This window comes from Petromyzon marinus, chromosome 33 (assembly GCF_048934315.1).
Source record: "Petromyzon marinus isolate PM22_M1 ecotype Great Lakes invasive population chromosome 33, UKy_Petmar_22M1.pri1.0, whole genome shotgun sequence".
In the NCBI taxonomy this organism is placed as follows: Eukaryota; Metazoa; Chordata; class Hyperoartia; order Petromyzontiformes; family Petromyzontidae; genus Petromyzon; species Petromyzon marinus.
The window spans coordinates 1,863,363-1,875,822 of NC_133699.1; the positions used below are offsets into that span (position 1 = coordinate 1,863,363).

General features: G+C 43.1%; 1 protein-coding gene and 1 long non-coding RNA gene across 2 annotated transcripts; one reads left to right on the forward strand and one right to left on the reverse strand.

Moving 5' to 3' along the window:
- Positions 1-3,892: 3,892 nt before the first annotated feature.
- SIVA1 (SIVA1 apoptosis inducing factor) lies at positions 3,893-7,261 on the reverse strand. Its single transcript, XM_032964811.2, has 4 exons — positions 6,978-7,261; positions 6,089-6,316; positions 5,436-5,583; positions 3,893-4,299 (listed from the first exon to the last, which is right to left on the reverse strand). Exons 1-4 carry the CDS (start codon positions 7,093-7,095, stop codon positions 4,254-4,256), a joined length of 540 nt encoding a protein of 179 aa, XP_032820702.1. The 5' UTR covers positions 7,096-7,261; the 3' UTR covers positions 3,893-4,253.
- Positions 7,262-7,405: 144 nt separating this feature from the next.
- LOC116948290 (uncharacterized) lies at positions 7,406-12,163 on the forward strand. Its single transcript, XR_004403781.2, has 4 exons — positions 7,406-7,529; positions 9,523-9,605; positions 10,553-10,700; positions 11,638-12,163. It is a non-coding gene; the product is annotated as an uncharacterized LOC116948290 (long non-coding RNA).
- The last annotated feature ends 297 nt before the right edge of the window (positions 12,164-12,460 follow it).

A 12,460-nucleotide genomic window follows, 5' to 3' on the forward strand; every position in this document is an offset into this window, starting at 1 on the left:
CATTGCTGTAGCGTCTGTTTGTTGACACTTGTTCACACATCTCGCGATAGTTTAATTGAGAAATCCCTTTTATAGTTTATGGGCCAGAGCAGACATTGCTACAACCTATATATTTTTTTGACCAAAAAAAACACTTATTGGTACCACCTGAGGTGGCAAAGTCTAGTAATGATTTTTGTAATCCTCCATTTGTCTGGGACATATTCTGATATGATAACCTTTGCGGAGTGGCAGCTTAGTTGTAGTTACCGTGACTTTTATACCCATAACCCTATGACAGGCGTCCGGAACGATGAAATGGGCATTATTACTGAAAAACTACCTAGACCAAAGCCAGTTAGATCACAAACTGGTCTTTATTGGTTTAAATACACAATGAAAACACAAGACAATAAGGAATACCATAGTGAGGTAAAGAACTACTTGAATATTATAAACTTTGTTTACTTGACGAAGTTTGTATAAAATCGCAACAACGAACTATTTATAAAATATAAATAAATAGTTCGTATATAAAATATGAAGTTCGTTTTTATGATTATAATCAATTACCAATAATAAAGTTATTGGTAATAATCGTGTGCATGTTATGAAAGTTTACAATTTATAGAAGCTAAATATAAAAAAATATGAAAATTGACAAACTGAACAAAAAAATATATTTTTTCCTGTAGTTCCTGGCCTTAACTAATAATCTTAACAGGTACATTAACAATGCATTGAGGGTAAAGTTTGCACTTTAGATATCTTTACTGAACAGAAATAATACAGAACCACCAGTACTTGCCTCACCTGCCAGTAAATGGTCATGAACAAACAAGCTGCTAGAAATGAGGAAAACAGAGAGCACCAATCTATTCCAGACTTAACTAAGTCACTGACATTGAAGAACAAACACGAATAAATGCAAAAATATGTATGAAATACATGCCTTGGGGACAAATCCATTTTGTAAATTATTTATTGTGTTAATTAGCAGCAGAGGTGTTGGAATGTTTTATTTGTAACGTCCGGGCAAATAGGTGTGATTGCGATAGGTGCAAAAACAGGTTTGTCTGCGAGAAAAAATTAAACAGCTTCTCATTTGGAAAGGTTATGTATTATTTTACTTCTGTTGGTGTAACCAAGTCCATAATTATAACATATAATTATTATATACATTGGGGGGGGGGGACACACATCCCCCCCAATATTCGAATTTGATCAAAATGTCCCCCCTAATATATTGCTATAAAATAGAGTTCTGTTCATATGATTGTGGTTATGGTTGTACTTTATTAATCCCTAATCTCTGCCACTACATACAATGAAACAAGAAAATGTAAAAAAAGAAAAAACAGAAATGTAATACAATACAAAATTAGACATTGTAAAAAAACAAAGAAAAAGTCCATCCTATGTGTTAGTGAATTTTTAAATAATTTTAGGCAGGAAATTATTTTTCAAATTTGTGATTTTTTTTCTGGGGGGGGGGGACCCCACATCCCCTGGAAGATTTGGTCCCCCCCAATGTTGACTCCATGGCTACGGCCTTGGTGTAACAAATAAAATGGCACCATTGACGTGTTGCCACCTCGGGTGGTACCGATATCTGGTCTGGCCCAAGGACTACTAAGGGTAGTACTCAATTATATGTGGCTTATGAGTAAATTATCTGATAACTCACTCCTGATAACCCACTTCTTATCACGTAATTCATTATCGTTGGCCACACAATGTTGGAACCACGAAAGTTATGCCACCTCGGGTGGCGCCGGCAAGTGTTAATGTCTGGTCTGAGATCTTGGACTATTAATGAGCATAGCTTGCCACGTGTGTTGTGACCTCAGCTTGTTCTGGCCTCTGTGACGTCACCGCGCTGTGCTGTGAACACCCGTGAGCTTTGTGCACCGTGACATCACAGCATCCTCTGTGCTCCTGAAAGCATCTTTTCTGCATTTCTACATCAAAGCTTGCCCTCCGCTCTGTGCAATTGCAGGGCTCGTTCTGTGCAACTGGGACACGAACCCTACGCACTGTGACGTCACAGCCTGCTCTGTGATCCATCATGTCAACAATGCATGCTCTGACATTCCAGCACAGCTTGCTTTGTGGACTGATATAATAACGTGCCCTGAAATAATCGCTTACGCTGCAATGACATCGACGCATGCTCTGCATTGATATCGCCGCACGTACGGTGCGAAAGAGGTTCAGCCTGCCCTCTGATGACATCCCAGTGTGCGGAACTGACATCAGTGCTTTGTGACGTCAAAGCTTACACGACTGTACTGACATCACGAGTTGTGCTGTGGCATCGGATTGCATCATACTAACTTTACCGCAAGGAAAATGTATTTACCTTGCATTTTCCTGCACGAACAAATTGCATTTAAAAAACCACAACAAAATATATCGCTGCATACGCTTTCTAATATGCTGTATAAAGTAGTGTTAATGAGACATGTTTGTTGTTATTGTCTTTAAGCGTTACTGCAAATAAAATCCTGATAAACTTTAATTATACACTGAATGCAATACAATGCTTTAGCACTGAAATCTGGCTATTTGGATATTACACCACTTAATATGGGTCTTAAAAATCAACTGCTTAAGCTGAAGTTATTTATATTCTTAGCTCTTTCGGTAAAGTCACGTTGAAGGGAAACAATAAAATAATAAATATTTGTTCTTTTTATATCGCGCCCTCTTGTACGTCGCAGTATCTCAACCACATTGGAAAGGGCACCCCGAGTGTCAGCTGTCCCTGTGAGCACAAGGTGACACAGCGCCTGGCTGGAATGAGTACATTCATCTGCCATTAGGGTGGGGGCGATGATTGCTGCGTGTAATCCAAAGTCATTTGAAGATCATTTTCGAATTTGGACTCGGGATGACAGCACACAATGGCCCACTCGTAAATGACGCCAGGGGGTCTATTACATCGAGTCTGGAGCAGACGGTGCGTGCGATTCTTATCCCTGTGGTTAACACACCCGAGAGCAAGGACCAGGGTGGCTGCTGGATTTGAGCGAGGGCTGCACCCAGAACCTCAGCCTCCGGCTCCGATCTCCAGAGCAGGACACCAAAAATTGCCAAACTGCTCTTGCTCTGGGGCCCTGGCCGGTGCGACTCTTTCCATTCAACGTATGCCAAAGGTGTCACAACGTGCGAATCCGCTTGCTAACTGCGCATTAACGTAGCTGTACATAGCACAACAGCATTTTGATGAAAATGCCATACGCCCAACTCGTATTCAATGGGAGAAATGGCACACTGAACTGCTTGCTTGTCATGTTCAAACTTTTAGCTCAGGATTACAATCGCATAAAGCTATACGATTTATTTCCCAAATAATACTACTTGGATTACATTACAGGAATAAATGTATCAATACATCACCATTTTCAGCTCTGTGTTCATCAACTCCAGGGTGAAGTACTCGCCATGCCACAAGGTATGTAACTATATTGAACCATACAGGTTGTAAATAAAAATGATGAGGTTCATGTGGGGCTGAGAATTGAATGGTCGCCAGATTTATACAAAAAAAACCCTCGATAGGTGTAGAGCATCTACATCCTCCTTGCAAGACAATGGATCACAACATTCTTAAGACGGTTTGAATCGATAACATTACGTGGCCAGTGTTTGCCATGTGGATAATCATACACGTTCCCATTTACAATCAGTGCTGGTTGGCAAGGAGATTCAGATACTTCTTGGAACTGATGGTAGCCGTAGCAAGGATTGAAATTAGGTAAATGCGTTTCTATTGCACAAACCACTGCACCACCATTCCCTCCATCAATAGACCAGGTTACAATTTCTGAATTAATCTATTTAAAGTTACGTTCATGCTTCATTAACAGAATTAGTGAAAATGAGTTGAAACTCACAGAATGCAAAGTAGTATTATTGTGAAATATACTTTATTCAAACGACCAGTCCACAACAGGACTAAATTTTTATTTATCCACAACAGTGCCTTGAGTTTTATCTCCATCTAACATAATGCACATAAAAAAATAGCTTTTATTCAATGCCGATATTTACAAGTAGCATTTAATACAGAGTCCCGACGCATAATCCTGTGAATTTTACGTCACTTTTAATAAAACAAGTTAATTTTAACATTTAGCCTTTGTCAGAACCCGCTATTGCATTCCTTTTAGGAATAAAGTATACGGCTGCCTAAGTCAGAAGACGTAATATAGGCGACTATCAAAAGTTCCTCCAATATGGATTTTCATAATTGTATCATGTCGTCTCTTCTACTGCCGGCAGTCGAAGCAGAAAACATCGCAGTGGTTGTTATAGCTAGACACACACACACACACAAAAAACACATGTCAGACAATCAGAAACATTGCTTGCATGACTACATTCAGTCACAGACACACATGTACAGCCCTTTGTCAATCCACTGCTCGATCTCGGCCACACCCAAGGAATATTTTACCATTCATCACCACACCGGTTCATGTGGGTTGGTGATGGTGGGGGGCAGGGGGAGTACAGTACAACAATGGCTTATGCTGCACTGCCCTCTACTGCCCACCTTGTGGCCCTGTAGCAGGGCGACAAAGTGGGCAGTAGAGCAAAGCTTGAGAGCTTGTGGGATCTATCACATTCGGGGTGATTTGGTCATAAGTATTGACATTACTTGCTTAATGGCAGTTGTTTACCGTTACATGTATACACACACACAAACGAGCAGGTAGGTGAGAACGATTATAGCTGGGTGGAATGGTGTCCATCCCTATAATCCAGCAGTTTAGAGGCAATGGTTGGGTGGATCATGTACGTTTGTGAAACTTAGCAGCATTGCATCTGGGTACATGAACTCGTGAGTATGAAGCGTTCAATGTTAACCCCTCGTATATTCAGGTTGTCGCTGAGTAATGCAGCTTCTTCCCACATTAAAAACACTTCTCCAAAATATTGGTAAAACATCCCAATGCAGGATCCTTCTTAAAAATATATATTCGTATTTGGTTAAAGCTTTACTAGACATCCACGGTGGGGGTGGGGAGGGTCAAAGGGAGGCCCTTAAACACTTATTTGAGAAGGCACTGCATACGACTTGCCTCGTCTGTCAAACAGTTGAAAAAAGGGTAAACAGCCTGGCCCTCCTGTTTCCACGCCAAAACACGGGAACTGTCATGCCCAGTTACACCTATGAAGCATGTGCCGCTATTAACCTGCTCCTAATGCCAGCAAAGCGCACAAGAGGACGGTAGGGTCAAGAAGCCGCACACAAACCAGTGCGGGCCACACTATGGGCACCTCCGTGAAACCCGCTTCCATCGCCCATTTGTGCTGCCATGGAGAGTTGCAACGCTGCGGTGACAGTTCTGAATGAATGCTACATCTTATGACACGAGAGGAGCACAGTCGGGATAAAATTGATGGGAAAGACGCGGCAACGAAGAAAGTGTTAGGAGGCAACTGACTCGGCGGTGGAGCACACTGTGCAGAAGGTCGAGGCGCAGCCGATGCACAGTTGAGAGCAGTCCCGGCACACGCGGCGATCACATCGGCTGCACCGGCCGTGAGCCCCGTCGGTCCGCGTGCACGTGCTGCACACGAGGTGCGTGCTTGCTGTGTTCGCAAACAAGGGATCAGAGAGATGCGTGCAACATGCCAGGTGAGCATGGTACAGGTACATTTGAAAAAACACACACTTTGTAACAATGTTGTCACAATGACAAGCCACTTTTTCATCATCCTACAGTCTCTGGCACGACTAATGAATTCCAAAATATGTTTTTCTCCCCGCAACAGACATTCTTTGCATTGTGCCGACCCAAAAGCAGTCCTTCCAATTCAAACTTCTCGAGATTTCAGCTGATGGAATATGAAGGAACTCGCTTCTTTTGTGTACGAGGGCTTCGGGCTTCGGATTTGGAGTTCGGAACAGCAGTGCCTCAGGGCCACTCTGCTTGTCCAGCATCAGCAGGGGCAGCAGTCTCGGCCATTAGCCAAAACATCCCCGACATAGGGACCCTCGTAAACAAAAGCCACGCGGCTCAATGAAGCTTCTCTGCACGAAAGTTATCATCATTCGCACAATCCCAACTCAAGCAGTAGGGCCTCCCACACTCACTCATTTGGGCGTCGGCCGGCGGCTTGAGCAGAAGCTGCCCCCTGCTGCCCAGGTACATCTGGCCCCGGGTCGCGGGATCCCCGGGCGGCATCGTGGCACCACGGGGGTTCTCATCAGGCGGGGCGCACTGTCCGTTCTCCCTCGGGGACGCTGGGACGCCGGCCGATGGCAGGCGGGGATCCGCACTCGCCGCCTGTGCCCCGGCGAAGAGGAGGCTCCTGGTGCGCTCTGCAACAAAAGCGATGGGGGTGAAGGCGGCATTGCGATACGTGGCTCACTCGTCGCGTCGCTCGACGGCAAGAACCACGTGGCTCGACGGCAAGTACCACGTGACTCGCCGGCAAGAACCACGTGGCTCGACGGCAAGTACCACGTGACTCGCCGGCAAGTACCACGTCGCTCGACGGCAAGAACCACGTCGCTCGCCGGCAAGTACCACGTGGCTCGCCGGCAAGTACCACGTGGCTCGCCGGCAAGAACCACGTCGCTCGCCGGCAAGCACCACGTGGCTCGACGGCAAGCACCACGTTACAGGGAGCTATCGAGACTTAAGTCTTCCACGCCGGCCAAACGTCTCCAAACAGGTTGGAGTACCCACATTTTACCCAAGCACGCGCGACCTACCGATCGACTGTGGTGAATAACTTTCATACTGCTGGCTCGTTAAGAGACGGTGGGGGGAGATTTAAGACAATTGCCGATTATTTAAACTTCCGCTACCGGAGGTAGAACCGCCGCCCTACGGATGTGCTGGGTATTTACACCACGGCAGCATTTAACGCGGTAACTCATATTAATCAGAAAGGAGATACTTAAAGGAAGCCGCGAGAAACAATCCTAGCATCAGATTTAGCACTGCATTAGTACAGTGCGCGTACAGTGCGCGTACCATACACGGCCTGCATTCGCTGACGGGACTGCGCGCCCTCGTTCAGCTGCTTCTGCGACACGTGCGTCTTCCACTGGAGCGGCGCGCAGTCTCCGAAGGGATTGGGCCGCTTTGGCATCGCGTCGTGTCGCTGCTGAGCGCGTCAAGAGTCGCGATTGATAGTCGGTGGTGGTTGTTGTTGTAAACTTGAGTCAGGGGCGCGCGCGTGCCAGCACGGCTCCCGCGAAAAATAACGTCGTGACGTCACCGCCGGCCCGCGCGTGAACGCTTTATTTATTTATTTTCTCGAATGCCGGTGGACCACAGCGTCTGAATCACCGCTCCGAGTTTTCCCACCGCAATTCAGCGTTGTAGGAGGAGGGCGGCACCAAAGACACGGAGTCATTTTGACGACAGATGCTGAAAACAACTTGTGTCTCCGATTGGTCGTCCCGTTGCCCGGGTAACCGCTTGCGTTTGTTGTCCAACTGGTCTCCGCGTGTGTGCACGTCATCGATTGTGTTTTTTTTAAACCAAAAATTGTTACTCTGTTTTATTAACGGCCGCTGGTTTGTAAGTACGGTCCTGTGCGCGTTACATTGTTTCTGTTACGTGGCTTGTTTGTGTGTCACTGTCATTAATATTGATCGAGTTTCACAAGCTGTGTTGATTTAAAGCTTTCGTGACTGCAAGGATCCATACTCTTTGTTTCTATTCGGTAAAGTACCTACGTGACTTTACCGAATAGAACCAAAGAGTATAGCCGTCATCTATCCACTGCTGGTTAATATGATTATTGACTTAGGGGGCCGTCCATAAATGACGTCACGCACCTAGAGGGGGGGGGGGGTCAGACATTTGTGACGATGTGTGACGAGGGGGGGGGGGTGAGAAATGTGACGTCACATCAAAATGCGCAACTTTAAATAAATATAGACAACACGTTCTACTTAACTAAATAGACTTTTTAATAAATGTTTTCTCCTACAACATCAGAGTGCGGCGGCACATTAAATACGCACTACAATGGCAATAGTTTAAAACGATTTGAAGCATGTTTTATATTTTTTGGGGGGGGGGCAGAGCTTTGTGACGTCATATTTGAGTGGGGGGGGTCTGAGTTTTTGTGACGCCGTGTGACGAGGGGGGGGGGTAAAAAATCCTCCAAAATCGCGTGACGTCATTTATGGACGGCCCCTTAGGGGTAAGTTAGCCATGAGTGTTGGTAGTGTTGTGACCTGCAGTGTAGTGTGGTTGGATACTGTGGGTTAGCCGACACAGGTAGACCCAGTCCTGAACATGGTCGTTGATTCTGACTTATATTATGATTGTTATTGGAATTATATTATTCATTAACTGATGCTAATGTGCAGGTAAATCAGTGGTGTCATACTCAATGCACAGTCGTTCATCATGGGCTGCTTGCTCCATGGCACTTAGGTGGTGTTTCGAGGTCAATGCAGTACTTCATCACACAATTACAGTACTTAAAGAATTCGTCCTGCCGTCATCAGCAAAGGTTGACTTTGTGGTGTATATTAAAATTGGAATGGCTCAATATTAAAATGTATTTTAATATTGTTGCTTTCATTTGAACAGAATAAACTACCAATACATCTCACTACACGTAGGCTTTCACGACCAATATTATGTGAATGTTGTGGGCTGAAGTCACTATTTGGCGTTTTGTTTACGTGACAAATCCCTTACTAATTGGCTGTGTCGGGTGGTGGAGGGTTTCTACACATTTGTACTTATGCGATCTAACCCACAAATCTCGATTATGGACATCTCACTGCATCATGACATTGTACAGCATGGTCCAGATGTCTTGTGACCAACAATTAATTGACCCCCAACAATGTTTTTCCTTTGTATATTCATTTCTGTTTTAAATAAACAATACTTTAAGCAAATATATTACGTTTTAGATAATTAAATGGGGGCCACAGGACGTCTGGACCACCCTGTAAAGTATTTGCATACTATACAATATATTGTTATAAAAAAGTGATTTTTCGATGTCCAGTTTTACGATTTAGATTTTGTTAATGTATTAATATAGTAATGCATGCACTATTTTGCACATACGCTATACATCTGAAGTATTTATTGTACAGTATGTATAATATAGTAAGAGTTCGTAAAGAAGCAAGCAGCACATTGTAAGGGCAATGTCAGGACATAATTTGAGGGTTTCCAACGCTGTTTGAACTACAACAAATAAATGAACACATGTTCGAGTGTGTTACTGCTCAGAAATATCGTAATTATACCTTAGAATAAGCTTGCATTCTCTGCATGTCATGCTGTGATTCATGTATAGTACAAATTTTAATTCTAAATTATCCACTGCACTGCAGTATTGCATCGTGAATTACCAAGCATGCTTGTGCTTTCATTGAAACATTTTTTTCATAAATCCCAAAGATATACCACCGAAGAATAAATAAAATAGATTTGTGAAAAACAACAAGTGCTGTTAACCTCGCACCAGTGCAAAGGCCTAGCGGATACGCTTCACGTGTGAAATATTAATCTTGCAGACCTGTTGCCCTCTTGACAGGCAGAGCAGTGGAGCATGGAGCCCGGAAAGTGCATTCCGAACAAATTTGTGGCGACCCACCCCTCGTACATGCTTCCCAACCGGTACCGACATGCAATACTTCAACACCCTCGTCATTCATTCGGCACCCAAGCCATTACACTCATTTGTAATTGCTGTGGCCCTCCTGTACAACAGTGGGAATCTAAGACGTTGAATATTTCGCACATTCAACAATGAATATAAGTTGGTGCCCATGTCTGTTTGTAGTCCTCAGTCAGTGGTGTAATGTCAAATTCCCATGTTCATGGCCTGTTTATCCAAAGGACAACTAGAGCATATGGCAGCCAGCAAGTTCATGCACCTGTATATATATATTTTTGTAATTATTTAGTAGTAGGGGTAATAATGCGTAGATTCATGAATTTGTTTTTATTATTAGGTTCTTCACGATCCTTGCATAAAATTGCTCGTGTGAGAATGATGATTATGAATAATTATACCCCAAGTATTTACAATGTAATGTATCACAACACATTCTTTAAATCCCAACTATGATATTTCCCCTCGGTCGCTGACCAATAACTTGTAATGGCTTTGATTGGGAGTTAATAAACACCTGTAAGGTGTATAGGGCATGGTGTGGATAATACCCTACATCAATGGTGGCCCGTGGGCTGCATGCAGGCTCTGGGGCCCCTCGTGGTGGCCTGGTCTCAGTGTGTCTCTGGGGAGATGCGTGGGGTCACGATGAGCGCACAAGCACAGTGTCAAGCTCGCGGTCCACTGGAGTGATGGAGGGCCGCTTGTGTGGCCCACTAACCCGTCTGGGTTTCCCATATACTGCCCTACATGCATAGGCATCAATTACATCAGTGGCCAATGTTAAAATGTTTTCACAGATTGTGGCTTGCATACATGATTTATTGTTTATAGTGCATGCTAAAGAGTTTTACAAGGTTTTCAAATATATAAACATAATGTTAATAATTGAATAAATAATTGAAGGAATACAGTGGCAAAATGTGAGTTGGTGTGTATTGTGCTGTAGGTTTGCTCAGATGAATGGGGGGTTCAAAACCCCAAGCGTGTTGGGACGTGCTGAGCCACGCAGTGCCCCCCAGCCAGATGTGTACGGAATCCTGGACACCTATCGCTGGATCACCACTTACCAAGAAGCCTATATGCCACACACAGAGGTGTGGAGTTTTTTTCCAACAATGCAGGCATAATGCTGATGTTAGTTTTGCCGAATTGACCACTGCTAATGTGTGACAAATGTTTGTGATGACGTTACTCAATGTTCATACGTGTACATGTTATGAGTATGAATAGTGACATCTTGGTGACAAACGAGTTTATAATTATTGGGCAGACAACGTTGGGAAATATATTATACATATCTAAGACATGTATTGAAAGTATATAGGGGTTGAAATAGTGAAATACACGTGAATGAGAGCAGGTAGGAGTTGTTTTGTAAAACGGGAGTTTTATAATGAAAAGGAGCATACCATTGTGCCTTAAGATGTTTTAGTGCACACTGCAATCAGAGACACTTGACAAATAAAATGTAACTAAAGTAAAAAAAAAGTCTGCTTAGAAGATTAGAGATATGCAAACCGTGAAATATATTGAGACCAAAATAGGAACAAATGGATAATGGAACAAACTAATCAGAAATGTCATTGAACTCTTAAATAAATGGACTTTGGCAGAACACGTAGCGAGCAGCTGTGATGCCTTGATGAACCTGGTGACAGAATCGCGGCCAAAAGAGAGAGCTCGCCTGAGAAAATGACCACTGTGATGGTAGAGTAATTTAATGTTTCAAGCTGGATTGTGGCATCGCAAAACAATGAGGGATGATGACAGCCTATGGAGGAGGCCTTCATCTCTACACTGTCACTCAGGACATCCAGCAATGATGGACAATTACTGATGATGATGATATAACTTAATATGACTTGGTTGAAATGTCTGTGTTGTGTCGAGATATCTGCATGCTTTTTTTATGCAGTGTAATTTATATGACTTGGTTGAAATGTCTGTGTTGCGTCGAGATATCTGCATGCTTTTTTATGCAGTGTAATTTATGTAAACATTTAAAAACCTCTTTGTTTTGTTTGTTTGCAGGGACATTAAAGCCGAAGCACTTAACTTCTTGGCCCCGTCATAATAAGTTCATGGATGAGCTATTTGGCTGTCAAACCTAAATATAATTCGTAACCAATTTAGGATACAATTAAAGTGAAAGCTCTCATTGCTATACATTCACTATTCCGTTTACTTTAACTGTGGAGATATTTAGTTCATCGTGGAGCAAAATAATGAGCAACAATTTCAAATACAGATGCAATAAGAGATAAGAAAAGTCACATGCAGTGGCATTTTCTGCATTATTTTATGAAGCGGTTGGTACACCATAGAAATCTACGCAACTTGATACTTATAAAGGGGCATTTTCACTTTGAATAGCATACGATCGCCCTTCTGGATGATCATGGGCCTTCTTGATGTTTTACAGCAGCATTTTTGTGAAACTCTGAACCAGTTTCACCTTTCTGATTCTCATCAGCAGTCATACATGGTAAATAACAGTTGTTGATTTTTACACTGCAATATGTTTGAAAAAGCGCATTAAAACAATCCCTTGATATTTGTCGATCGCATTTGTATTTTTTTTTTATTATAATTGAGTTACATTGCTCATGTTTTCCTGAATATGAGTGTATACATAATTATTAAATATTACATTTACAAAGATGTTGCATGCCTAAAGACTACAACATTTTCAGTGTTTTATTTGGTGCATACACAATAGTGCTGGTGTGCTTTGTCATGCATTTCTTGATTTCTGTCAGGAGGTGGCAGTGGTGTGACACTCAAGCTCTCAACATAGTGGGGCGGTATTGATATCCGCGTATCAGTCACATTCTATCCCATTGCAGTAGAAACA

What these genes read in the sequence shown, in the direction of transcription:
- SIVA1 (XM_032964811.2), bottom strand. Translation starts at nt 7,095, where the DNA reads ATGCCAAAGCGGCCCAATCCCTTCGGAGACTGCGCGCCGCTCCAGTGG. An exon ending in GCCGGCCGACGCCCAAATGA is followed by an intron (nt 5,584 to 6,088) that starts GTGAGTGTGGGA and finishes TTGCGAACACAG; the next exon opens with CAAGCACGCACCTCGTGTGC. An exon ending in ACAGTGTGCTCCACCGCCGA is followed by an intron (nt 4,300 to 5,435) that starts GTCAGTTGCCTC and finishes GTGTGTGTCTAG; the next exon opens with CTATAACAACCACTGCGATG.